The 25,648-nt window shown below is 43.9% G+C and overlaps 1 protein-coding gene across 3 annotated transcripts in view; it reads right to left on the bottom strand.

The window, feature by feature from the left end:
• Positions 1-5,190: 5,190 nt before the first annotated feature.
• The window catches only part of LOC143974744 (caM kinase-like vesicle-associated protein), a 197,895-nt gene continuing 177,437 nt past the window's right edge, over positions 5,191-25,648 (bottom strand). For all 3 annotated transcript variants that reach the window (XM_077476446.1, XM_077476437.1, XM_077476456.1), the window contains 4 exons: positions 12,820-12,956; positions 8,435-8,513; positions 6,300-6,387; positions 5,191-6,081 (listed from right to left, as the gene is read on the bottom strand). In XM_077476446.1, the coding sequence (XP_077332572.1) occupies positions 5,830-6,081; positions 6,300-6,387; positions 8,435-8,513; positions 12,820-12,956 (556 nt within the window). In that variant the 3' untranslated portion in view covers positions 5,191-5,829. The remainder of the gene's footprint in view (positions 6,082-6,299; positions 6,388-8,434; positions 8,514-12,819; positions 12,957-25,648) is intronic.

The raw sequence follows: 25,648 nt of genomic DNA, 5'->3' as shown, positions 1-25,648 counted from the left end.
TGTGTAAAAAAAGAAAATTGCAAAACCTGCCATTTTAATCTGTAGGGCCTTTGCTTTAAAAAAATATATAAAAAATATATAATGTTTGGGAGTTCAAAGTAATTTTCTAGCAAAAAAAAAAAAAAAAATTCATGTAAACAAAAAGTGTCAGAAAGGGCTTTGTCTTCAAGTGGTTAGAAGAGTGGGTGATGTGCAACATTAAGCTTCTTATTTTGTGCATAAAATGCCAGGACAATTCAATGTCACTAAATTATATATTGTTCAAACAATTCAGGCCCCTGAAAACCAAGCACCGCCTTCAGGCTTTCTAAAGGCGTAAAATTTTGATTTTACTCCTCAATACCTATCACAGTTATGGAGGCCTTGAAATGTTCAAATGGTACAAAACTCCATCCAAATGACCCCATTTTGGAAAGTAAACACCCCAAGGTATTTGCTAAGAGGCATGGTGAGTATTTTGCAGCTCTCATTTGTTTTTGAAAATTATGGTTTTAAATTTTTAAAACTTTGTGACAAAAAGCGAGATCTACAAAATACTCAACATGCCTCTCAGAAAATAGCTTGGGGTTTCTACTTTTCCATTGGGGGGGGGGGGGGGGGTTGTGCTATCTGGGCATTTCAGAGCCTCCAAAACTATGATAGGCAGCAAGGAGTGAAATAAAAAAATTAGGCCCTTAGAAAGCCTGAAGGCGGTGATTGGTTTTCGGGGTCCAGTACGCGGTTAGGCTGCCAAAAAGTCTCACACATGTGGTATGCCCATACCAGCAATCATAAACTAAAAGCTGCGTAAATTCCAGAAAATGTACCCTAGTTTGTAGACGCTATAACTTTTGCACAAACTAATAAATACGCTTATTGACTTTTTTTTTTACCAACGACATGTGGCTGAATACATTTTGGCCTAAATGTATGACTAAAATTGAGTTTATTGGATTTTTTTTATAACAAAAAGTAGAAAGTATAATTTTTTTTCACAATTTTTGGTCTTTTTCCATCAATATCGCAAAAATAATAATCACAGAGGCAATAAAATGCCATTAAAAAAAACAGTTTGTGGGAAAAAAGTATGCAAATTTTGTATGGGTACACGCAATTACCAGTTAAAGCAGCACAGTGCCAAATTGCAAAAAGAAGTGCTCCGGTCATTGAGCAGCCAAATCTTCTGGGGCTGAAGTGATTAACAACACTTACTAGAGGTAGAAGTTATAAACTCGTGTGTGTGTGTGTGTGTGTATGTGTGAGGGTCAACCTGATTACACCTGTGGCCAATGAAAGGATGGGTGGTGGTGCGGCAGAGACTCATCTCCATTGGCATGAAGAAGGAGCCTATCAGATGCTCTGAAATGCGTCCTGTCTAATAGATGTCACTTCCGCCACATGCTGGCTTCGGGAGCACTTCTGGTGACGTCAACTACGAGTCCAGCGTCCTACGCTGGTATACTTCAACACAGCCATCTCTCCTGGTTTCTGATCACGCGGTTTCCCTCTGCTGGACAGTCGGGATCAACAACACCAACTGCGGACCTGATCATCCAAGGACCACCCCCCAAGCTGGACTCTTTCACACACATGAATTAAAAGTCTTAATGCTGCTGCACTTAGAGGCGCTTTCTTTTTTATCCTGTTTCCTTTAGCCCTTGTACACACGGTCGGAGATTCCGACGGAATGTGTCCTATCGGACCGTTTTGTCGGATATTCCGACTGTGTGTGGTCTGCATCGGGCTGTTTCCATCGGAATATCCGACGGACCAACTTTTCAAACTTGCAGGTAAAATTTTCCGACAAAATGCTCCGAACGGACATACTCCGATCATGTGTAGCCTACTCCGACGGACAAAGTGCCACGCATGCTCAGATCAAATTCCTAGACCAAAGCTATTGGTTACTAGCCTGAACGTAGTCCCGTCGTAACGAAATAACGTCATCACGTTATGTACAATCTGATTTTCCGACAACTTAGTCCGACCGTGTGTATGCAACATCACTTCCGGTCCTCTTCCGGAATTAATCCGTCGGAATTACTCCAACGGATTTGGTTGTCGGAATCTCCGACCGTGTGTACAAGGGCTTAGAGTTGTTGCTTTCTTATTAAAGTGCTGTCTCAGTGCCCTACACAGACGTCATTCAGCCAGAACTATATTCACCCTTTGGGGATATTTTCTCTGGTCAGATAGGGCTATCCAAAAGTGCCCTTCTTTCTCTTATTCCACATAACATTCACAAATGTCTGCTGGTCTCAAATTAATTAATCAGCTTGTCGCTATCGGCTGAATGTTCAGAATGCAGAAGCCTCTAGGTAGGAGAGGAGACACTTATGCCACGTACACACGATCAGAATTTTTGTTGGAAAAAGCTCTAATGGTTTTCCCAACGGAATTCCGATGGGATTTCACTCAAGCTGTCTTGCATACACATGATCACACCAAATTCTGACCGTCAAGAACGCGGTGACGTACAACACCTACGACGGGACTAGAAAAAGGAAGGTCAGTAGCCAATAGCTTCCATCTTGTAGTTGAATCTGAGAATGCGTTCGTTTTTGCGGATCGGAATTGCATACACACAAACGCATTTTCGGATAGAAACTTCTGAGAACATGCTCTCAGTCTTTTGCTGGCCGAAATGTGGCCAGCAAAAGTCCGACGGAGCATACACACGATTGCATTTTCCGATCAAAAGCTCTCATCGGTCTTTTGCTGGCTGAATTTCCGATCGTGTATACGAGGAATTAGTTGGGCTTACAGAAGAAAGATTCAAAAACAGAAGGGATTCCAGCGCTCCAAATATTGTAATGTGTTGGTAAAATGGTGCAATATTAGCTTAAATAACACATTTAAATCGATCAGTATTTATTTAAAAATGAGGAGGCAGCCATCCTCAGATGGTGTCCATAACCTCTGTTGTCAAGCAAAATGAAAAAGAAGGGGGGGTTGGAGGTGCCAACTCTAATAGTTCTGTCACATAATTACTTGTTAGTGTTATGGCTTGTACACACGGTCGGACATTCCGACCACAAAATCCATCAGATTTTATACGATGGATTTTGTCCGAAACTGGTGTTGCATACACACGGTCGGACAAAGTTGTTGAAAAATCTGATCGTTCAGAACGTGGTGATGTTCGTTGTGTATGACGGGACTACGTAGAGGTTAGTAGCCAATAGCTTTGGTCTCGTAATTTTATCTGAGCATGCGTGGCACTTTGTCCATCAGAATTCTCTACAAATGATCGGAAAAAGGCAGATTCAATTTTTTTTGTCGGAAAATTTTAGATCCTGTTTGTTCTCAAATTTTTTCCGGCGGAATTTCCGATGGAAAAAGTCCAATAGAACCCACACGAGATCGGATTTTCTGGCAATATAATCCAATCGGACCTTTTCTGTCTGAATTTCCGACCGTATGTACAGGGCATTAGACTTACACAAGGTGGCGGTGCCCATCAGGGGTTGAAATGTCCTAGGGCAGGGATCTCAAACTGGCGGCCCTCCAGCTGTTGCGGAACTACAAGTCCCATCATGCCTCGGCCTATGGGATTCATGCTTGTAACTGTTAGCCTTGCAATGCCTCATGGGAGTTGTAGTTCTGCAACAGCTGGAGGGCCACCAGTTTGAGACCCCTGTCCTAGGGTGTGCTGGCGCTGGGATGCAGGCTCCACTGGCAATCCTTTAGCTGTGGAGATGTTTTAATCCTGGCTATTAGCGGATATTCTGCATCGTCCATGGTCTGGAAAGCTCCACGTTAACCACGCTGGAACGCGGAAGTGACGTTAGCAGTGCTCGGCGGACATCCAGACATGAAGTGAAGAACGTACACCCCAGCACCAGTACAACCTAGAACATTTCAACCCCTGATGGGCACCGCCACCTTGTGAACCAGTAAGTCTAACACTAATAAGTAATTATGTGACAGAACTATTAGAGTTGGCGCCTCCAACCCCCCCTTCTTTTTCCTTTTACAGAAGAAAGAGAATCCCAAAGTAGTGTGGTAATATTCATGAGTAGCCCAAAGAGCAAGCAGGAGGTGGAGCACTGACATGGAATATACAATATTTTAAAGAGTATTAACACTCCTTTTGCAAACGCTGTGTTGGGACTGATTTGGAGGAAATTTTAACCCTCTATACATAGCTATAAAATACCGTAAAAAATATTATATTAATGGTAATACTTTACTGTGTGCATCCTTTGACAGGCAATACAGTTTCTATATATGGGTTTCACTAATGTATTGTAAATGTAGCTATTTAGCATAGGTTGCCCTTTTAGTTACTTATAGGTGCAGTACAGATGTTCTGGCAGCTCATGCTGTGGGAACTAATGTGTTAGACGCATTATTTAAAGAGGTTGTAAACCCTTACATATACCCAGTGAAGTGACTGGCCTCAGGTGATACAAAAATGAAACAAATCGCCCTATATAAGTTGTACCTGTTTATCTGCTGCCTTTCTTCTCTACGCCAGTTCAAATGCTCAGTTTGGTACTGGAACTCCCTCCCCATCACCTTTTTTCTCTTGGTGTCAGGAAGACTCATCAGAAGTGACTTGTGCCATTAGTAGAAGAACAAGGCAGCAGAGAGAAATTAGTACTCTTAATTGAGACAAGTACACAATATAGAGGGATTTGCTTTGTTCACATTTTACGTCTGAGGCTTACAACTACTTTCAAGCTAAATTCCAGGCAGATAAAAGACACATTGTTGCAAATTGGTATTCATTAATAAGTCCTTAGATGTATTTTTTTTTAATGCAAGCAGTGTAATTAGTAGAATTTGACATGGTATCTGCCTCTTGTTCCTTGTACTGCAAAGCTTAGAATGGGGGAAGGAGTGGCAGCATAAGGAGCCAATCAGTTGTGCTGCAAGTAGCATTCTGATAGGAAGAGATCTGAGTGACAAAAAGTTAAGTTCATGAGTCTGCTGCTTCTAATTTCACTGTCTGGTCACAGGGTTGGAGTGAGGAGGAGACATATAGGTGTGCCCTAACCGCTGCAGAGAAAAATATAACTGGGTGTACAGATATATCCAAATCATTTGGCAGGTAAAACAGCTTGGTTATATGTATTGTATCTGTGTACTGTTTGCTTGGAGTTCAGTTTTAAACATATCATGAAGTAATGTAAGCAGTTATGAGTAACTGCTACTCCCTTTTCTTCTTATACAGGGATATAAGAGCGAACAAGAAGGAACAAATGGTTGTAGATTGTTGGTTCTCCTTTATTAGTTTTAAATCTCCTTACTGCCAGGGGTACCGGCCTCTGTGGCACAGTAAGGGCATACACTCCAAACTAAAACGTGTAAACATGCAGATGACATGCAAAAGGCTACACACCTGGAAACAGTTTGGAAGATATTGTATGATGCAACCTAGCTTGAAGAACAGGTCTACCAGAGACCTTAAACCTGCTTGCTAGCTTCTGAGAAATGGTAAATTATATATAGATCGCCCTCTTTCATTAAGGAATGTCACTGTTTTTTAATGTCAGAGGGTTGGTATTTTAATCTATTTATTAAAAAAAAAAAAAAAAAAACTTTTTAGGAAAATGTACACCATAAATTATTTGTCCAGGGTCAGTTTTCATGCTCCAAGAATAAGGTTTATCCCATCAAGTCCCATAATCCCTCTTCCTACATCTAGGCCTTAAATATTGATAGTGACCTTAGGCCTTTCTTTTCCCCCCTTTCAGCACATTTATCTGGTAGGTTAGGTCTCCCCCACAATGGGATCACTATCCAGGCCAGTGTTTGTGACCAGATTTATTTGTTCCTGTTTTGCAAGCAGATCATTTGTCTTTCGGTGTGGTCGTCCTTTTGGTTGGAGGAAGAAGCAAGACATTATGGCTCACTCTGTTCTGGTTTCTCAGACGAGTGGTCCTCACATTCAGAGGTTGGCTGGGTCCTGCTCGGATTCCAGTCAGGCTTAGGAATACTGTGTTGGGAAGGGGATTGTTTTGGAGAAGAAGGGCAGGCTTCCACAGTGACCTCATGTGACACACTCATGGAAGATCTTGGCGTGACAGGGAGACGCCCAGCAGTGCCCTCTGGAGCTCTCAGTCGTTGCATGAATGTGGTGACCCGTATGGCTTTCTGTAGTGGGAAAAGAAGTGAAATCCCATTAAAACAACAGCATACCAAAATAACATGCACCCAAGACAGGAGCAAGGAAAACCAGAGATATCCACAATAAACCAGTGAGATTCCTTGTTTCATTTAAATGATGAAACCTGACCTTGATGTGGTGTATTTGCACCATTTTTAATTTTTTTATAATTGAATAATTCCAGCTCAAAGTGTATGTTACTTACCCTCCATTTGGCTTTAGCAAAGTTCTTCTCGATCTGAGCACAAACACCTTCTTTGAGATTCCTTTCGGAAGCAGCATTTCCTGAAACCCTTCAGGGGAAAAGATATAGGCAATTGTAAGAAAAGAAGCTCTGAAATTTTACAACTAAATGATTCTAGAATTATTATTTTACAAAGAAAATATCTTTCACGTGTCATTTTGGTTAGGTGTTAAAAAAAAACCATGTAGTGATGGAGCCAGTAGCCTTCATTCTTACATCAGTTAAGGTTTTGGTGTTTTTTTAAGAAGGGAATAAAAATCCCTGCTGGAAGCCTCAGCCACTTATCTTTTCTAAATCCACCTTTATATCACCAAGCGCAAACGACTGCTGCAAAGAAGAAGCTGAATGACAGACAGTTGACTCTATAAGCTCAATTCAATAAGATGTAACATGCACGTTATCCGCCATAATGGTTGTTATTTTCATCTGTCATTTCTATAAATAGGGTCATTATAGCTTTGAGCTTTATGCCGTGTACACACTACCGGACTTTCCGGCAGAAAAGATCAGACGGATCGTGTGTGGGTTTCAGTGGACTTTTTTTTTCAAAAGGTCTGACGGACCTAGAAATAGAACATGTTTTAAATTTTTCCATCGGAATCAATTCCAATTGGGAAAACCGTTCATCTGTATGCTAGTCCAACAGACCAAATACGACGCAAGGGCAGCTATTGGCTACTGGCTATTGAACTTCCTTTTCTAGTCCCGTTGTATGTCCTCACGTTCTAAACTAACAGACTTTGGTGTGATCGTGTGTAGGCAAGTCCGTTTGGGCAGAACTCCATTGGAAACTCAGTCGGAAAGACCGTCAGAGTTTATTCTGACGGAAAGTCCGGTCGTGTGTACGCAGCATTAGAACACCTAACCCTCCTAAAACATACTCTTGCTGTGTTTCCTTAATAGTAGTCAAGCAATAAGTAGTTTCACTTGAAGAAGACAAAGTGGTAAATGCAATATTTTATAAATTCACCATACCCAGAGGAAACACATAGGGTCTCCTACACTGTTCCATTGCAGCATTATATTCTGTCTTAAAATGATGCTGGCCAAGTTTTTAACCCACCATTTTTTTAATGTACTTTATTTTGGTCTGACTCTTCAGCTTGAGATTTAGGGGTCAAGAGTCATCTAACATCTAAATGTTGCTGCACAGTGAATGGCCTCACACTCATTTTGGCAACTCCTACAACTTGTTGATTGAAAGCGTTATGAAAACTCAGAAGCTGAAACATTGTGTTATATCCAGGTAGTAAATAGGGCAGCAATTATAAAGCCAGCCATAGAAGGTTTGAATCTCAGCTGGTTCAGCAGGAACCGAGATTCAAACCATGTATGTGCAGGCTGATTGTACACAAGTTGATCAATCGATCCACCAACTTCAATACGACCAGACCGTCGGATTGTACATGTGATTGTCAGCGGTTGTAATATCTGCTAGCAGTAGTCACTGTTTTCTCCCAGCAGGGACAGCTCTTCCTGCTGGGAGAACACAATGGCTCTGCGGGAGTGATTCCTCTATCAACACTGACCCATGGTTACAGGAAAGAAAATCTATGGCCGGCTTAAGAGTTCAGCTGACCTCTGAGAATCAGACTCAAAGTAAGTTAAACTAAATTAGGAGGCAAATATATTTCATGAGTAGCAATAATTGCATGTACAATCTGACAGGCTGGTTGTACCCAAGTTGATCGATCAACTTGAGCACAATCAGCCTGTCCATACATGGCTTGAATCTCAGCCAGTTCCTGCTGAACTGACCGAAATTTGAACCATCTATGGCAGGCTTTAGCCTTTGCAGTTAGCATTTAGGACTGAATATTCAAATTTTTGCATAGGCCCAGTCATGATAGGTTCAAGTGCCATTTAAAATGTATCAGTCAGAAATCAATACCTTTTTGAAAAACCTCTGATGGAAGCTGCTATTTCTTGATTCAGTCACTTGCAGTGAAGATAAAACGATTGTGTTTCACAGCTCCAGAATGAATATGTTTCCCATGGGCTAGGGAATGCCTGCTTCCATCAGAGGCATCTGAGAGATGATTTGTGAGAGATACCCTTTAAAAGATATGAGGCAGAACTGAATTCTGAGAACTTACCATATATGTCCCAATGCTTCCTGTGCTGTGATTCTCTGTTCCTGGTCCATCTCCATCAAACGGGAAACAAGATCTTTTGCTAGAAGAAAAAACACATGAACAAACTGTCATGTGAAGATTAGATGTTGAATCCATTAGGCCTAATGTACACGGGACGCTGAGGCAACCTCTTCTGAGCAATTTTTTTTGACAGCTTGTAACTGGCCTTTAAAAACTCCCATTCAGCCGCGTTTGCATGCCACGTTTAGCAGCATTTTGCCATGTTCGCATCTAGGATTGTTTATTTAAGATAACATCATAAGACCCTCCCAAAGCACAAAAAACAGTATTATTTAACAATTTCAGCCATTCTGTGAGACCAGAGTGAGCAACAGCAGCTAAGAGAGCAGCAGTGCACTTGTATCTACCTCAATTTCGGTGCTTTTACTATGGATCACATAATGGGCATATGTGAGGAAATTAAAAAAGCCAGAAATTTAATTATATGCAACCATGTTTAATCAAGTCAGGGTCAAGCTCAATGTTGGGGTGATCTGGTTCAAATCTAACATATAGGTCAAATTACAATTCTACTTTGGCTAACAGCAATGCTAGTGGTGTATTGGATTGGATCATGGGCTTATTAGGGATATATAAATGCTAGTGGTGTATTGGATTGGATCATGGGCTTATTAGGGATATATAAATGGTCTATGAAGCATTGCAAAATATTTTTTTTTGTGGTCTTTCATCATTTGCTATCGTTTTTAAGTTTTGTAATTTAAAAAACATAGGGCACCTTTTAAAAACGCTTCTAACGGTAATGTGTTTAGCCGCGTTTGGCTCCTGAAACGTCGGAAACTTTGGCATCCAAACAAATTTTTTTGCCTTCAAAGAAAAGCCTCTAAACGCAACTGCCTAAAAAGGATATTAAACAAACCTGTGTACATGTACACATAAGATAAGATTGGATGAGTTCAGGGGCAGCTGAAAAAAAGCATTCAACTGCCTCTGAACGTCCATTTACCAGCAGCCATGTATGTGAGGCCTAACAGGGAAATATGTTCTGTTTTTTTTTCTTCTTTTTTTATAAATGAAACTTCGAAGTGTTAGGCCGCGTACACACGAGAGGATTGTCCGTCCAACTTAGTCCGCTGAAACATGTTTCAGCGGACCATCCGCTCGTGTGTGGGCTTCAGCGGACTTTTTCAGCGGACAGTCTGGCGGACTAAGTCTTTCGGAATTTCCGTAATATTGTCCGTCCAAACTTGGTTTCAGCGGACAGTCCGCTCGTGAGTAGGCTAGTTCGACGGACTAAGTATGGCGCATGCTCAGAAAGGATTTACACGGCCGAAGGTTGCATTGCAGTGTATTGGACGTCAAATTTCTAGTCCCGTCGTACGTGCCGTACATGTCATCGCGCAAGCTTTCAGCGGACTGTCTGTTCGCCGTGTGTGGTCAAGTCCGTTCATTCAAAAGTAGGACGGACTGTCTGTCGGATTGTCTGACGGACTTAGTTGGATGGATAGTCCGCCTGTGTGTACGCGGCCTCAGATGTTTTTACACTTTACTAATCAGGCCATAAACTCATGATTATAGTTCATACAGATTAGGTTCAAATTACAGATTAAATTGTTATTATAGCTCAACCTCACTGATCATTTGGCCTCTCTAGAGGCTAACTATAGGTTAGACTGCAATCTGCATTCTTGGTGCACAATCACTACGCTATATTATTAAACACATTAGAAAGTACAGTACAAATAGCAAATAATGTTGCAGGCCCAACTGGCTATTCTGCAATTTGCAAACTAAGACATTATACAGTGACTGATTCTCTTAGGCTTCATGTACACGGAACGTTGTTCAACCTCTCCTGAACGATTTAACTTGACAGCTAGAAACCGGCATCTAAAAAAAGCCATTTACCCGCATTTACATGCTGCATTTAGTCATGTTTAGCCGTGGTTTTTTTTTTTTCAAAATAACCAAAAATGAAGAATGCCTGTAAACGAAAAAATGCCTCTAAACTCAGCTTCTGAACGCATTTTTGTTGGGTTCCAAAAAAAGCCTCTAAACGCAACTGGCTAGAAACGACTATAACCGCTTAAGCCCTGGACCATTTGACTGGCCAAAGATCAGACCATTTTTTGCGATTCGGCACTGCGTTTCTTAAACTGACAATTGCGCAGTCGTGCGACGTAGCTCCCAAACAAAATTGACTTCCTTTTTTATCCCACAAATAGAACTTTCTTTTGGTAGTATTTGATTACCTCTACGTTTTTTAATTTTTGTGCTATAAACAAGAAAAGAGCGACAATTTTGAAAAAAAACGCTTTATTTTTAACTTTTTGCTATAATAAAACATTTTTTTTCCTCGGGGTTAGGCTGATATGTATTCTTCTACATATTTTTGGTAAAAAAAAATCACAATAAGCGTGTATTGGTTGGTTCGCGCAAAAGTTATAATGTCTACAAAATAGGGGATAGTTTTATGGCATTTTTATTAATATTTTTTTTTTAACTAGTAAGGGTGGTGATAATCGATTTTTATCATGACTGTGACATTATGGCGGGCACGTCGGACAATTTTTACACATTTTTGGGACCATTGGCATTAATACAGCAAACAGTGTGATTAAAATTGCATTGATTATTGTAAAAATGTCTAGGGGGCAGTGAAGGGGTTAATATGTATCCTAGGGAGTGTTCTAACTGAAGGGGGCTTGGGACACTCTGTGTGTGAACTGACAGATCGTTTGTTCATACACAGCTCCCGGTCTTCCAAGCGATCGCGGGAGCCCGACAGTGATCGAGACCACCGGGCACTCGCATCGGCTCCGGGAGCGAGCGGGGGGTGCCACCGATGTAGCATAATGGCGTTTCGCGCAGCCGAGCCATGCTGCCGCAGTACAAGTGTGGCGGCTGGTCGGCTAACAGTTAAACGAACCTGTGTACAAGTACTGATACAATAACATAGAGGAGAGTTCAGGAGCAGTTGAAAAAAATGCCCATGTGCTCCTAAACGTCCATTTACCAGCAGCAGCGTACATGAGGCCTTAGCTTTGCAAATGTTGGCCAAGTTAACACTGGTACTGATATGCCAGGACTTTCTGTTAACTCTAGACGTGTCCTGGCCAACAAGACATCATTCACAGCTTCATGCTCAGACCCATATCTATGTTTTTTTTCAAACAATGATGGTTTGCATATTTGCACACTTGTATCTATGAATCATATCCAAATTCATTCTACTATATTCATTATTATCATGTCAGGAAATAAAAAATAAAAATGTGAAGGCTTTTTTTTTCAATTTGTCCCCAAATCATTTCCCAAGAATCAGTAACCATACTCTTGAATTGAGCTTGTCATTAACTAAAGAGATGGCATGTTCTACAAGCAGAAAAGTATCAGGCATTTTAGAGGATCCTGTGTGGGCAGCTCACAGTGTCCAATAATCAGGGCTTTTTTTCTCGGAGTATAGGTGCAGGAACTCCCCCCATCTGAGTCACCCCTTGTCTCTGCCCCCTACCCACCTCTGACCACCGTCACTTGATTCCACCCCCTACCCACCTACCAGTACTGCCCCTTTTAGAGAATTCAGAACCAAGTATCATTTTGTGGTGCTAAATCATTTGTATGGGCCATGTTGATGATAAAAAGAAAAACAGTAAAATAGTTCCCCTGCAGCCAGCAACAATAGAATCTCAGCAGATCCCCACACAATAATAGACTACCCCAGCAACAATGGACTCCACCCCAACAACAATAGATTCCCTTTACCAAAATATCCACCCAAGCAACATTAGACCCCCTCCCTCCCAGCAGCAACAACAGATCTCCCAGCAGCCAGTAAAAATAGACCTCTCTCTCAACAGTAGATCCCTTCCAGCAACATAAGACCCCCCCCCCCCACCAACAGCAGATTCCCCATTAGCAACAATAGACCCTCACACAAAATCAGATCCCCACCAGTGACAATAGATCCCCCAGCAGCCAACATCAATAGACCCTCCAGCACACCCCACGCTATTACATACATTCAGTGCTGGAGATGCTGGAACTGCATTCCCCCGCATTCCCGCTGAAAAAAAGCCCTGCCAAAAATAAGCACCCTTGCCAAGACTGTAACACTATATCTAGTGACAGACTTACTCTAAACCTAACCATATTCAAAACCTTTGAATCATCTCTATCACTAACCTTTACCTAGCTCAATCCACAAAAGAGAGAATAAAACAAAGCTATTACTTTCCCTGCAGCAGGAGCCATACTGATTGTCTCTGGAATTATTCACTGATTAGGACAGCCTGTTCACTGGAATACAGGAGGAGCCCGGGAGCAATATCAATATAGAGATAATGATCTGCATTGGCATTTGTAGTAGTACAGAGATAACATACCTGATGCTGAAATTACATCCCAGTAGGGAGAATCAAACTCATATTCGGCAGCCAGAATTTTACGGAAAATTTTCCTGTTGTGACTTTCGCTGTCCTCTTCCTCATTCTCATCATAGAATGGAGGGTTCCCAGAAAGGCTAGAAGGACAAGATTAAAGGTATATTATTATTAAAATATAAAAAAAATATATTATTTTTTTGTTAAAAATTGGGTATTTTATGCAAATGTTTTATGTTGTAATGTGTTTTTGTTGTACATGAGAAAAAAACCTAATAAAAAATTATGCGATTTAAAAAATATTCAAAACCAATAGAAACATACATTATATTGCCAAAAGTATTGGGACGCCTGCCTTTACAGGCACATGAATTTAAATGGCATCCCAGTCTTAAGCCTCGTACACACGGTACGATTGTTGGCCAACCGAGCTTCTGATTTTTGTCAAAAGGAGGCGTGCCAGGATCTTGTCTTGCATATTAACGGTACACAATTGTCATGCAACAAACACGAATGTAGTGACGTACTACGAGGAATTTCAGCACTTGAGCGCCACCCTTTAGACCCCTTCTGCTAATTTCGGGTTTGGCGAGCATTGATTCCAAGCATGCCTGTTTGTACTTTCGACTTTTGTGTGACAGATTTGTGTACAGACCATATGAAAATCTGACGTCAAACCGTTGTTCGCCGAAAATTTACTAGCCTGTCATCCAACATTTGTTGGCTGAAAGTTGGACAACAATTGTCAAAAGGAGCGTACTAACAGTCACATTTTAGGACAACAGTCTGTCAACAGACAATCCCCTGCCAACAATCGTACCTGTGTGTATGAGTGTTTAGTCCGTAGGGTTCAATATTGCGTTGGCCCACCCATGCAGCTATAACAGCTTCAACTCTTCTGGGAAGGCTGTCCACAAGGTTTAGGAGTGTGTCTATGGGAATGTTTGGCCATTCTTCCAGAAGTGCATTTGTGAGGTCAGGCACTGATGTGGATAAGTAGGTCTGGCTCTCAGTCTCCGCTTTAATTTATCCCAGAGGTGTTCTATCGGGTTGAGGTCAGGACTGTGCAGCCCAATCAAATTCCTCCACCCCAAACTCGCTCATCCATGTCTTTATGGACCTTTCTTTGTGCACAAGTGTGCAGTCATGTTAGAACAGAAGGGACCATCCCCAAACTGTTCCCACAAAGTAGGGAGCATGAAATTGTCCAAAATATATGCTGACGCCTTAAGAGTTCCCTGCATGGAACTAAGGGGCCAAGCCCAACCCCTTAAAAACAACGCCACACCATAAATTCCCCTCCACTAAATGATTTGGACCAATGCACAAAGCAAGGTCCATAAAGACATAGATGAGCGAGTTTGGGGTGGAGGAACTTGACTGGCCTGCACAGAGTCCTGACCTCAACCCGATAAAACACCTTTTGGGATGAAGTAGAGCAGAGACTGAGAGCCAGGCCTTCTCATCCAACATCAGTGCCTGACCTCACAAATGTGCTTCTGGAAGAATGGTCAAACATTCTCATAGACACACTCCTAAACCTTGTGGACAGCCTTCCCAGAAGAGTTGAAGCTGTTATAGCTGTAAAGGGTGGGCCAACTCAATGTTGAACCCTACAGACTAAGACTGGGATGCCATTAAAGTTCATGTGCTTGTAAAGGCAGGTGTCCCAATACTTTTGGCAATATAGTGTATATACAGTATATACAGTGCCTTGCAAAAGTATTCGGCCCCCTTGAACTTTTCAACCTTTTGCCACATTTCAGGCTTCAAACATAAAGATATAAAATTTTAATTTTTTGTGAAGAATCACCAACAAGTGGGACACAATTGTGAAGTGGAACGAAATCTATTGGATATTTTAAACTTTTTTAGCAAATAAAAAACTGAAAAGTGGTGCGTGCAAAATTATTCGGCCCCTTTACTTTCAGTGCAGCAAACTCACTCCAGAAGTTCAGCGAGGATCTCTGAATGATCCAATGTTGTCCTAAATGACTGATGGTGATAAATAGAATCCACCTGTGTGTAATCAAGTCTCTGTATAAATGCACCTGCTCTGTGATAGTCTCAGGGTTCTGTTGAAAGCGCAGAGAGCATCATGAAGACCAAGGAACACACCAGGCAGGTCCGTAATACTGTTGTGGAGAAGTTTAAAGCCGGATAAGGATACAAAAAGATTTCCCAAGCTTTAAACATCCCAAGGAGCACTGTGCAAGCGATCATTTTGAAATGGAAGGAGTATCTGACCACTGCAAATCTACCAAGACCTGGCCGTCCCTCTAAACTTTCAGCTCAGACAAGGAGAAGACTGATCAGTGATGCAGCCAAGAGGCCCATGATCACTCTGGATGAACTGCAGAGAACTACAGCTGAGGTGGGAGAGTCTGTCCATAGGACAACAATCAGTCGTACACTGCACAAATCTGGCCTTTATGGAAGAGTGGCAAGAAGAAAGCCATTTCTCAAAGATATCCATAAAAAGTCTCATCTAAAGTTTGCCACAAGCCACCTGGGAGACACACCAAACATGTGGAAGAAGGTGCTCTGGTCAGATGAAACCAAAATCGAACTTTTTGCCCACAATGCAAAACGATATGTTTGGCGTAAAAGCAACACAGCTCATCACCCTCAACACACCATCCCCACTGTCAAACATGGTGGTGGCAGCATCATGGTTTGGGCCTGCTTTTTTTCAGCAGGGACAGGAAAGATGGTTAAAATTGAGGGGAAGATGGATGCAGCCAAATACAGGACCATTCTGGATGAAAACCTGTTGGAGTCTGCAAAAGACCTGAAACTGGGACAGAGATTTATCTTCCATGATCAATGATCCCAAACATACAGCAAAATCTACAAAGGAATGGTTCACAAATAAACGTATCCAGGTGTTAGAATGGCCAAGTCAAAGTCCAGACCTGAATCCAATCGAGAATCTGTGGAAAGAGCTGAAAACTGCTGTTCACAAACTCTCTCCATCCAACCTCACTGAGCTCAAGCTGTTTTGCAAGGAAGAATGGGCAAGAATTTCAGTCTCTCGATGTGCAAAACTGATAGAGACATACCCCAAGCGACTTGCAGCTGTAATCGCAGGAAAAGGTGGCTCTACAAAGTATTAACGCAAGGGGGCCGAATAATTTTGCACGCCCCACTTTTCATTTTTTTATTAGTTAAAAAAGTTTCAAAATCCAATAGATTTCGTTCCACTTCACAATTGTGTCCCACTTGTTGGTGATTCTTCACAAAAAATTCAAATTTTATATCTTTATGTTTGAAGCCTGAAATGTGGCAAAAGGTTGAAAAGTTCAAGGGGGCCGAATACTTTCCCAAGGCACTGTAGCTAGCTATCTTGCTCGTTTTAAATAGAGCTTGCAGTCGGTTGGTAGGAGATTGTGCGTGCTGTCTGCGTGCTCTGAACCCAGTATACACCGCTATATCCATCTATATAGCTAACTATCTTTCTCGTTTTAAATGGAGCTTGCAGTCAGTGGTAGGAGATTGTGCGTGCTGTCTGCGTGCTCTGAACCCAGTATACACCGCTATATCCATCTATATAGCTAACTATCTTTCTCGTTTTAAATAGAGCTTGCAGTCAGTGGTAGGAGATTGTGCGTGCTGTCTGCGTGCTCTGAACCCAGTATACACCGCTATATCCACCTATATAGCTAGCTATCTTGCTCGTTTTAAATAGAGCTGGCAGTCAGTGGTAGGAGATTGTGCGTGCTGTCTGCGTGCTCTGAACCCAGTATACACCACTATATCCATCTATATAGCTAGCTATCTTGCTCATTTTAAATAGAGCTTGCAGTCAGTGGTAGGAGATTGTGCGTGCTGTCTGCGTGCTCTGAACCCAGTATACACCGCTATATCCATCTATTTAGCTAGCTATCTTGCTCGTTTTAAATAGAGCTTGCAGTCAGTGGTAGGAGATTGTGCGTGCTGTCTGCGTGCTCTGAACTCAGTATACACCGCTATATCCATCTATATAGCTAGCTATCTTGCTCGTTTTAAATAGAGCTTGCAGTCAGTGGTAGGAGATTGTGCGTGCTGTCTGCGTGCTCTGAACCCAGTATACACCGCTATATCAACCTATATAGCTAACTATCTTGCTCGTTTTAAATAGAGCTTGCAGTCAGTGGTAGGAGATTGTGCGTGCTGTCTGCGTGCTCTGAACCCAGTATACACTGCTATATCCATCTATATAGCTAGCTATCTTGCTCGTTTTAAATAGAGCTTGCAGTCAGTGGTAGGAGATTGTGCGTGCTGTCTGCGTGCTCTGAACCCAGTATACACAGCTATATCCATCTATATAGCTAGCTATCTTGCTCGTTTTAAATAGAGCTTGCAGTCAGTGGTAGGAGATTGTGCGTGCTCTGAACCCAGTATACACCACTATATCCATCTATATAGCTAGCTATCTTGCTCGTTTTAAATAGAGCTTGCAGTCAGTGGTAGGAGATTCTGCGTACTCTGAACCCAGTATACACCGCTATATCCATCTATTTAGCTAGCTATCTTGCTCGTTTTAAATAGAGCTTGCAGTCAGTGCTAGGAGATTGTGCGTGCTGTCTGCGTGCTCTGAACTCAGTATACACCGCTATATCCATCTATATAGCTAGCTATCTTGCTCGTTTTAAATAGAGCTTGCAGTCAGTGCTAGGAGATTGTGCGTGCTCTGAACCCAGTATACACCGCTATATCCACCTATATAGCTAGCTATCTTGCTCGTTTTAAATAGAGCTTGCAGTCAGTGGTAGGAGATTGTGCGTGCTGTCTGCGTGCTCTGAACCCAGTATACACCGCTATATCCACCTACATAGCTCTTCTCTAATTGAGCCATCTGCCATCTGCAGGAGTTAGTGGATGTTGTGTGTGCCTCCAGCACAATATACACTACCCAATTGTTGGTTTTCCCAACTCCCTTCAGGCCATTACCATGTCTGGAAGGCCAGCAAGGAGAGGCAGACAGGCCCGAGCCAATAAAAGAGGGCAAGCAGGCTCTGTGTCTAGAGACAACAGTGCTGGTCGTGGACGCAGTGCATCGTCATCATCAGCACGTGGCCATGGGACACGCTTGTCCTTCTTTTCAGCAGCTGGACATGTTGAGCCGCAACATGCCAATGACTTGGTAGAGTGGATGACCAAGCCCTCTTCATTCTCCTCATCCTCTCTCACCCAGGCTCAGGGTACTAGCAAAGCAGCTGCCAACGCATCGTCTTCTCTCCTCTCAATGTCGTCATCATCAGTGACTCCTTCCCTAGACCCACCACGTCCTCCTGAGGAGTCTCCTGAACTCTTTGAGCACAGTGTTGGGTACATGCTCCAGGAGGATGCCCAGTGTTTTGTAGGCTCTGATGATGATACCCAGCTAGAGGAAGGCAGTAGCGTGAATGCAGAGAAAGGGGATGCTCAAGAAGGACAGCAATCTGGCAGTCATGTTCCACAAGCTGCAGCATACTGCCAGGTTTGCTCCAGCGATGAAGAGGGAGGGGATGATGAGGGCACTGACTCCACGTGGGTGCCTGGTAGGAGAGAGGAGGAGGAGGAGGAGGCACATGTCCAACGAGGCAGGATGCCCTCCGGGGGCCAGCTTAGGGGCAGCACACCGACTGAATCACACCGCAGAGCTCCGCCTGTGCAGGGCGCTGCCTCTGCGTGTTATTCTAAAAGTTCTTTGGTGTGGGCCTTTTTTGAGACGAGTGCATCAGATCGCACCGCTGCTATTTGCAACATATGTCTCAAGCGTATCTCGCGTGGCCAAAACATCAGCCGCTTGGGCACCACATGCTTGACCAGACATATGTTGACCTGCCATGCAGCTCGTTGGCAAGCGTACCTCAAAGACCCACACCAAAGAACAAAGCAGACCTCTCCTTGCTCCTCATCAGCTGGCATCTCCAACCCCACTAGACCTTCAGTCCTCTCTGAAACCTGCTCTGAGAGGAATGAAGGTGTAGAATTAGGTGTGTCACAGGCAAGTGCTTCCGGGCACTCTGCTAGCAGTACACCCATGTCCGATTATAGCAGGCAAATGTCCCTGCCCCAGCTGCTGGACCGGTGAAAGAAGTTCACTCCCAGCCATCCACATGCCCAGCGGTTGAATGCTAGCTTGGCTAAATTGCTTGCACTTCAACTGCTGCCTTTTCAGTTGGTAGACTCGGCCCCCTTCCGTGAGTTTGTACAATGTGCGGTTCCTCAGTGGCAGGTCCCCAAACGCCACTTTTTCTCACGGAAGGCGATTCGGCTCTCTACCGGCATGTGGAAGGCAATGTCCTTGCCTCGCTGGACAGGGCGGTCAGTGGTAAGGTGCATATTACCGCTGACTCATGGTACAGCAGGCATGGACAGGGACATTACCTGTCTTTTACGGCCCATTGGGTCACTCTTCTGGCAGCTGGAAAGGATGCAGGACAAGGTGCAGTAGTGTTGGAGGTTGTTCCGCCACCACGCCTCCAAAATGCTACTATTGGTTGTGACACACCTCTCTCCTCCACCCCCTCCTCTTCTTCTTCCTCCATGGCCTCTTCCAGTGCTCTGTCCTCAGAACCAGCGGTGCTCCGTAGGCATTCCAGGGGCTACGCAAGCACGCAGGGAAAACGATGCCATGCCGTGCTTGCGCTGGTTTGTTTGGGGGACAGGAGCCACACTGGGGCGGATGTTTTGTCAGTTCTGCAGGGGCAGGCCGAGAGGTGGTTGACGCCACGCCAGCTTAAGCCAGGAATGGTGGTTTGCGACAATGGCACCAACCTCCTCTCCGCCCTCGACAGGGACAACTGACCCATGTGCCCTGTGTAGCTCATGTCCTTAACCTGGTGGTTCAGCGGTTCTTGGGCAGGTACCCGAGCTTACAGTATGTCCTGAAGCAGGCCAGGAAAGTCTGTATGCATTTCCGCCGATCATTTAATGCCTGTGCAAGGCTGGCTGAGCTCCAAAAGGAGTTGAACCTGCCCAAGAACCGCCTTATATGTGACATGCCCACCAGGTGAAACTCAACGTCCTTAGTAACCCAGAGGACTCTGGACCGAATGCCTCAGCTAACCTACGCTGCATGGCCTCCCTGATCCTGCAAAGCCTGCGGAAGGATCCTCGTATTCTTCGGATCAAGGAGAGGGACCATTACTGGCTGGCCACTCTCCTTGATCCACGGTACAAGAGTAATGTTGCCGACCTTATCTTGCCGTCGCAGAGGGAGCAGAGAGGATGAGACATCTTCGGGAGGCCTTGCAGAAAGGTCTGTGCAACGCGTTCCCAATGACTGGGAGGTTACAAACTCCTGGTCCTGGACAACGTGTTGCTGAGGCATCGGTCAGAAGGAGCGGTGGAGAAGGTGGCCGTCTGACCGATGTTTTCAGACAATTTTTTTAGTGCGCAGCCCCAAGGTATGATCGGTTCCAGCAACCATCGCCAGCATCTGATTTACATGGTGCAGGAATACCTAGGGGCAAGGTCAGACTTGGACACCTTTCCCACCGAAAATCCTCTGGCTTACTGGGTCTTGAGGATGGATCACTGGCCAGAGCTTGCACAGTATGCAATTGAGCTACTGGCCTGTCCTGCATCCAGCGTTCTTTCGGAACGCACCTTCAGTGCTGCTGGTGGCTTTGTTACCGATCACAGGGTGCGCCTGTCCACCGAATCAGTTGATCGACTGACCTTCATCAAGATGAATCAGTCTTGGATCACCCACAGCTACCAAGCACCTGAAGCTGATGTAACCGAATAATTTTTTTTGAAATATCACATCCCTTCAAGACTGCCTATGCTGATGCTGAGTGACTGTCCTGTTATGTTGATTGTCTATCCTCTTCCACCTCCGCTGATATGTTGGAAGAACATTTTTGGTTCTGGGTGATGCCATCAGCCCAATTTTTCTACCCCTGTTTAAAAGGGGCGTTTAATTACCAATTAATTCCTGCACTAAAACTAGAGTATATGGGAGAGGTTGCAGTGTCGTGGCACCAGCACCAGTGCCAGCAGCCCAATTTTTCTGCCCCTGTTTAACAGGGGCGTTTAATTACAATTTTTGATGCAATGCTTTGCAGCAGGGCTAATTCCTGCACTAAAACTAGAGTATATGGGAGGGGTTGCAGTGTCGTGGCACCAGCACCAGTGCCAGCAGCCCAATTTTTCTGCCCCTGTTTAACAGGGACATGTAATTACAATTCTTGATATAATATTTCACAGGAGAGCCCGTTCCTGTGCCCACCCAGAGTAACTGTGAGGACTTATAGTGTTGTGGCACCAGCACCACAACCACCAAAGGTCAATTTTTCTACCACTGTTCAACAATGGCATGTAATTACAATTCTTGATATAATCGTTCACAGCAGGGCGCTCCAGCCCCCACCAAGAGTCACTTTGAGGGCTTACAATGTTGTGGCAAAACCAACACCTTGTTCCGGCATTTCTGCAGAGCATATAGGGCAGGCCCCTACTTTCAAACATCCAACTTACAAACATCTCCTACTTGCAAACGGAAAGAGACAACAGCAAGTGAGATGAAAAAAGATGGACGGCAAAACAAATTATACAGGGGTGATAACCCTTCCCTATGTTTTCCAAAAAGCTTAAAAATAGTTTTTTTGACTGGAGCTACACTTTAAAAATGTACCAGTTGAAAATTACAAACAGATTCAACTTAACACAACAAATCTACACAGTCCCTGTCTTGTTTGCACCGCCTGTATACTGCTGTTCTGAGTATATAGGGCCTGGGGGCCACACGTATTTCATTTTTTTAATATGGGTACGGGGTTCCCCTTAATATCCGTACAAGACCCAAAGGGGCTGGTAATGGGCAGGGAGGGCTACCCATGCCATTTTTATCAATGATTTTCAACCATATTGCAGGAACCAGATATAACATCAAAACCGCAAGCAGTTTTAAATGACGTTATTTCCGTTAAATGTAATTTTGTGCAGGGACTGTTCTAAACACGGGAAACACGTGGCACTTCACAGGCATATTATAGACACCCCCCAGGCATGATATTTAACCACTTGCTTACTGGGCACTTAAACCCCCCCTCCTGCCCAGACCAATTTTCAGCTTTCAGAGCTGATGCACTTTGAATGACAATTGCGCGGGCATACAACACTGTATCCAAATGACATTTTTATCATTTTTTTCCCACAAATAGAGCTTTATTTTGGTGGTATTTAATTACAGCTGGGAGTTTTATTTTTTGCTAAACAAACAAAAAAAGATGCAAAATAATAAAATAAAATAAATCATGTTTAATAGTTTGTTATAAAATTTTGCAAACAGGTCATTTTTCTCCTTCATTGAAGTGCGCTGATGAGGTGGCACTGATAGGCTGCACTGGTGGGCACTGATAGGCATAGTTAAGGCGGCAATAATAGGCACAGATAAGGGGGCACCGATAGGCACAGATAAGGTAGTACTGATGGGCACAGATAAGGAGGCACTGATGGGCATAGATGGGCACAGATAAGATGGCATGGATGGGTGGCACGGATGGGTGGCACTAAGGGGCACTTATAGGTACCACTGATAGATGGGACTGATGGGCACTGATAGGTGGCACTGATAGGTGGCTCTGATAGGTGGCACTGCTGGGCACTGATGGGCGGCACTGATGGGCACTGGTAGATGACACTGATGGGCACGGATATGTGGCACTGGGGTGCAGCACCGTTGTTGAGGCAGATTGTGGGCACTGATGGGTGGCACTGTGGGCACTGATGGGTGGCACTGTGGGCACTGCTGGGTGGCACTATGGGCACTGCTGGGTGGCACTGACGGGGGGCACTTATTTATTAATGAGGTGGCACTGGCAGGGGAAAGGTGGGCACTGGCAGGGCTGGCCGTGATCGGGACTGATGTCCCGATCACGGCCGCCGGTGATCGGCTCTTTTTTTTTTCTCCTCGCGCTGTCAGTGTGAGGAGGAATAATAGCCGATTACCGGCTCCTTTGTATCACATGATCAGCTGTCATTGGCTGACAGCTGATCACGTGGTAAGGAGGTCGGGATCGACCCCTTGCTCGGATCCGTGATCAGGCGAGTCTCATAGACTCGCCGACCACAGAGCGCGCTGCACGCGCCCCTCAGGGGGCGCGCAGGCCGCTCGTGCACAGGACGACGTCAATAGACGTAGTCCCGGCAAAGGAGGTCCGCTCTGTAGCCATCATTTGGCTATAGCGCGGATCTCTACTGGTTAAAGGAATATTTCACTTTTTTTTTTCACTTTAATCGTTATTAAAATCAGGGCTCCCGTCAAAATGGCAGTTTTTAAAACTTTTTTTTGCATTGACCCATGTCCCCTGGGGCAGGAGCCAGGTCCCCAAACCCTTTTTAGGACAGTATCTTGCATATTAGCCGTTAAAATTAGCACTTTTAATTTCGAACGTTCGAGTCCCATAGACTTCAATGGGGTTTTAACGTTCGTACAAATTTGGGGTCCGTTCGAAAGTTCTGGTGCGAACCGAACCGGGGGGTGTTCGGCTCATTCCTACTCAGGAGAGACGTGAGAGAAGAGCGGAGAGAGGCGGGCCGGGCAGTCACATGTATTGTACTGTGAAATTCGGTATGAAGTGAATTTTTTTTTAAAAAAAAGCACATACAAAGGGGCACATCATTCATTGTAATACGGCATTTATTAAAACAAAGTCATTTTAACATCAGTAAGTAGAGTACAAATGTGTTTGTACTCTACTTTGCTGCTGGGTTTCCCTTTGCACAGTCCACTGTTAACTCCTAGTGTGCTGGAAGGTGCTAACAGGAATGCCAAGGAACTGTCAGCACCAGTGCAATATGGTTGATGCAGCAGTGAATGCAGGCCCTTGCATTCTGGGGGGTTAATGAAGTGATGGCTGCATTTAATGGGCACAGATGGCTGCATTTGATGGACACAATTGGCTGCATTTGACGGGCACAAGTGGCTGCGTTTGACGGGCACAAGTGGCTGCATTTGATGGGCACAGTTGCTCCATTTTATGGGCACAGTGGCTGCATTTGATGAGGGAGGTTCAATATTTTGCTCCCCCCCCCCAAAAAAATTTTTGAGCACCACCTCCACTGGTCAGCACAGAGACAGTATAGGGAACTTCACAGGGATGTTTGTCAGATGTGGATTGTAATCCCTCCTGACCTTCCAGCAGAAGAGCAGCAGTGTGTGTGAATGCCTGTAACCTGTAGTGCACCAGATTAGTGCACTTTTTAAGGGAGTGAGGTTATTTTTAATTCAAAGCGGAGTTCCAGTTAAATTTTTGTTTATTAAAAGTCATCAGCTACAAAAAAAGTGTATCTTCTGACTTTTAATAAAAAGACACTCACCTGTCCCACAGTCCAGAGACGTGGCCACCCAAACCCTCCATTCTCTCCCCCGCCTGTCCACGGCGCTGGCAATACTACTGTGGGCATCTGGCTGTGACAGCTTGCAGCTTCACAGCTGGTTGCGCATGTCTCACTGCGCTGTCCTGCATAGCCAGTCAATCTTTTGGGAACTGTGATGTGTCCCAGAAGATTGCAAGGTGGAAGGGCCACCTAGGCGGCCCAAGCGGAAGTGGGAGCTCGTTGGTAATCGTGATGCATCGCGGAATCGAATCGTTGACCAGATAGGCGTAATTGAATTAAATTGTGAGACCAGTGAAGATGCGCACCCCTAATAAATATATATATATATATATTTATATGCAATGTGTGAAATTTGCCATTTCACATATTGCTTTTAACACATATACAGTATAATTGTCCCTTTTTCTGAAGACAGCTATTCGTTAATTAGATGATATCGGAACAGTCACTTAGGTTACAAATGTAACAGGTGAAGTGAACAAAGCTTCAGCAACCCAAAGAACTACTTCACATCTTTGAGGGGGGAATGGCAGAAAGTGAGATTTTGATACAGTAATTTGTAATAGCAGGTTACAAATACAGTTGTGCTCAGAAATTTACATACCCTGGCAGAATTTATGATTTCTTGGCCATTTTTCAGAGAATATAAATGATAACTCAAAAACATTTCTTTCACTCATGGTTAGTGTTTGGCTGAAGCCATTTATTATCAATCGACTGTATTTACTCTTTTTAAATCATAGTGACAACAGAAACTACCCAAATGACCCTGATCAAAAGTTTACATACCCTGGAGATTTTGGCCTGATAACATGTACACAAGTTGACACAAAGGGGTTTGAATGGCTATTAAAGGTAACCATCTTCACCTGTGATCTGTTTGCTTGTAATTAGTGTGTGTGTGTATAAAAGGTCAATGGGTTTCTGGACTCCTGGCAGACCCTTGAATCTTTCATCCAGTGCTGCACTGACCTTTCTGGATTCTGAGTCATGGGGAAAGCAAAGAATTGTCAAAGGATCTACGGGAAAAGGTCGTTGAACTGTATAAAACAGGAAATGGATATAAAAAGATATCCAAGGAATTGAGAATGCCAATCAACAGTGTTCAAATTCTAATCAAGAAGTGGAAAATGGGGGGTTCTGTTGAAACCAATCCGACCAGTGTTGGTCATCTTACTTGAAAAAAGTAATTAGTTAAGTTACAAATTACTTCTCCCAAAAAGTAAATGCGTCAGTAACTTGGTTACTACATTGAAAAAGTAATTAGTTACTCAGCAAAGTAACTGACTTTTTTTTCATATTCTATAGACGGGACTAGCGATGGAAGTGAATGCCGCCGCCTCCATTGTGGAGAATGACACATCACAAGCCCTGTCGCCTGGTATGGATTTAAAGGGGAACCCCTACGCTGAAAAAACGGCATTGGGGTCTCCCCAAAATCCACAGCAGACCCTTATCTGAGCACGTAGCCCGGCCGGTCAGGAAAGGGGGTGGGGACGAGCGCGCGGCCCCCCTC

The sequence above is a fragment of the Lithobates pipiens genome, unplaced genomic scaffold (genome assembly GCF_037356315.1).
Source record: "Lithobates pipiens isolate NorthernLeopardFrog02 unplaced genomic scaffold, aLitPip1_a1.2 Scaffold_1, whole genome shotgun sequence".
NCBI classification, from domain to species: Eukaryota; Metazoa; Chordata; class Amphibia; order Anura; family Ranidae; genus Lithobates; species Lithobates pipiens.
This window is presented reverse-complemented; position numbering and strand designations above follow the sequence as displayed.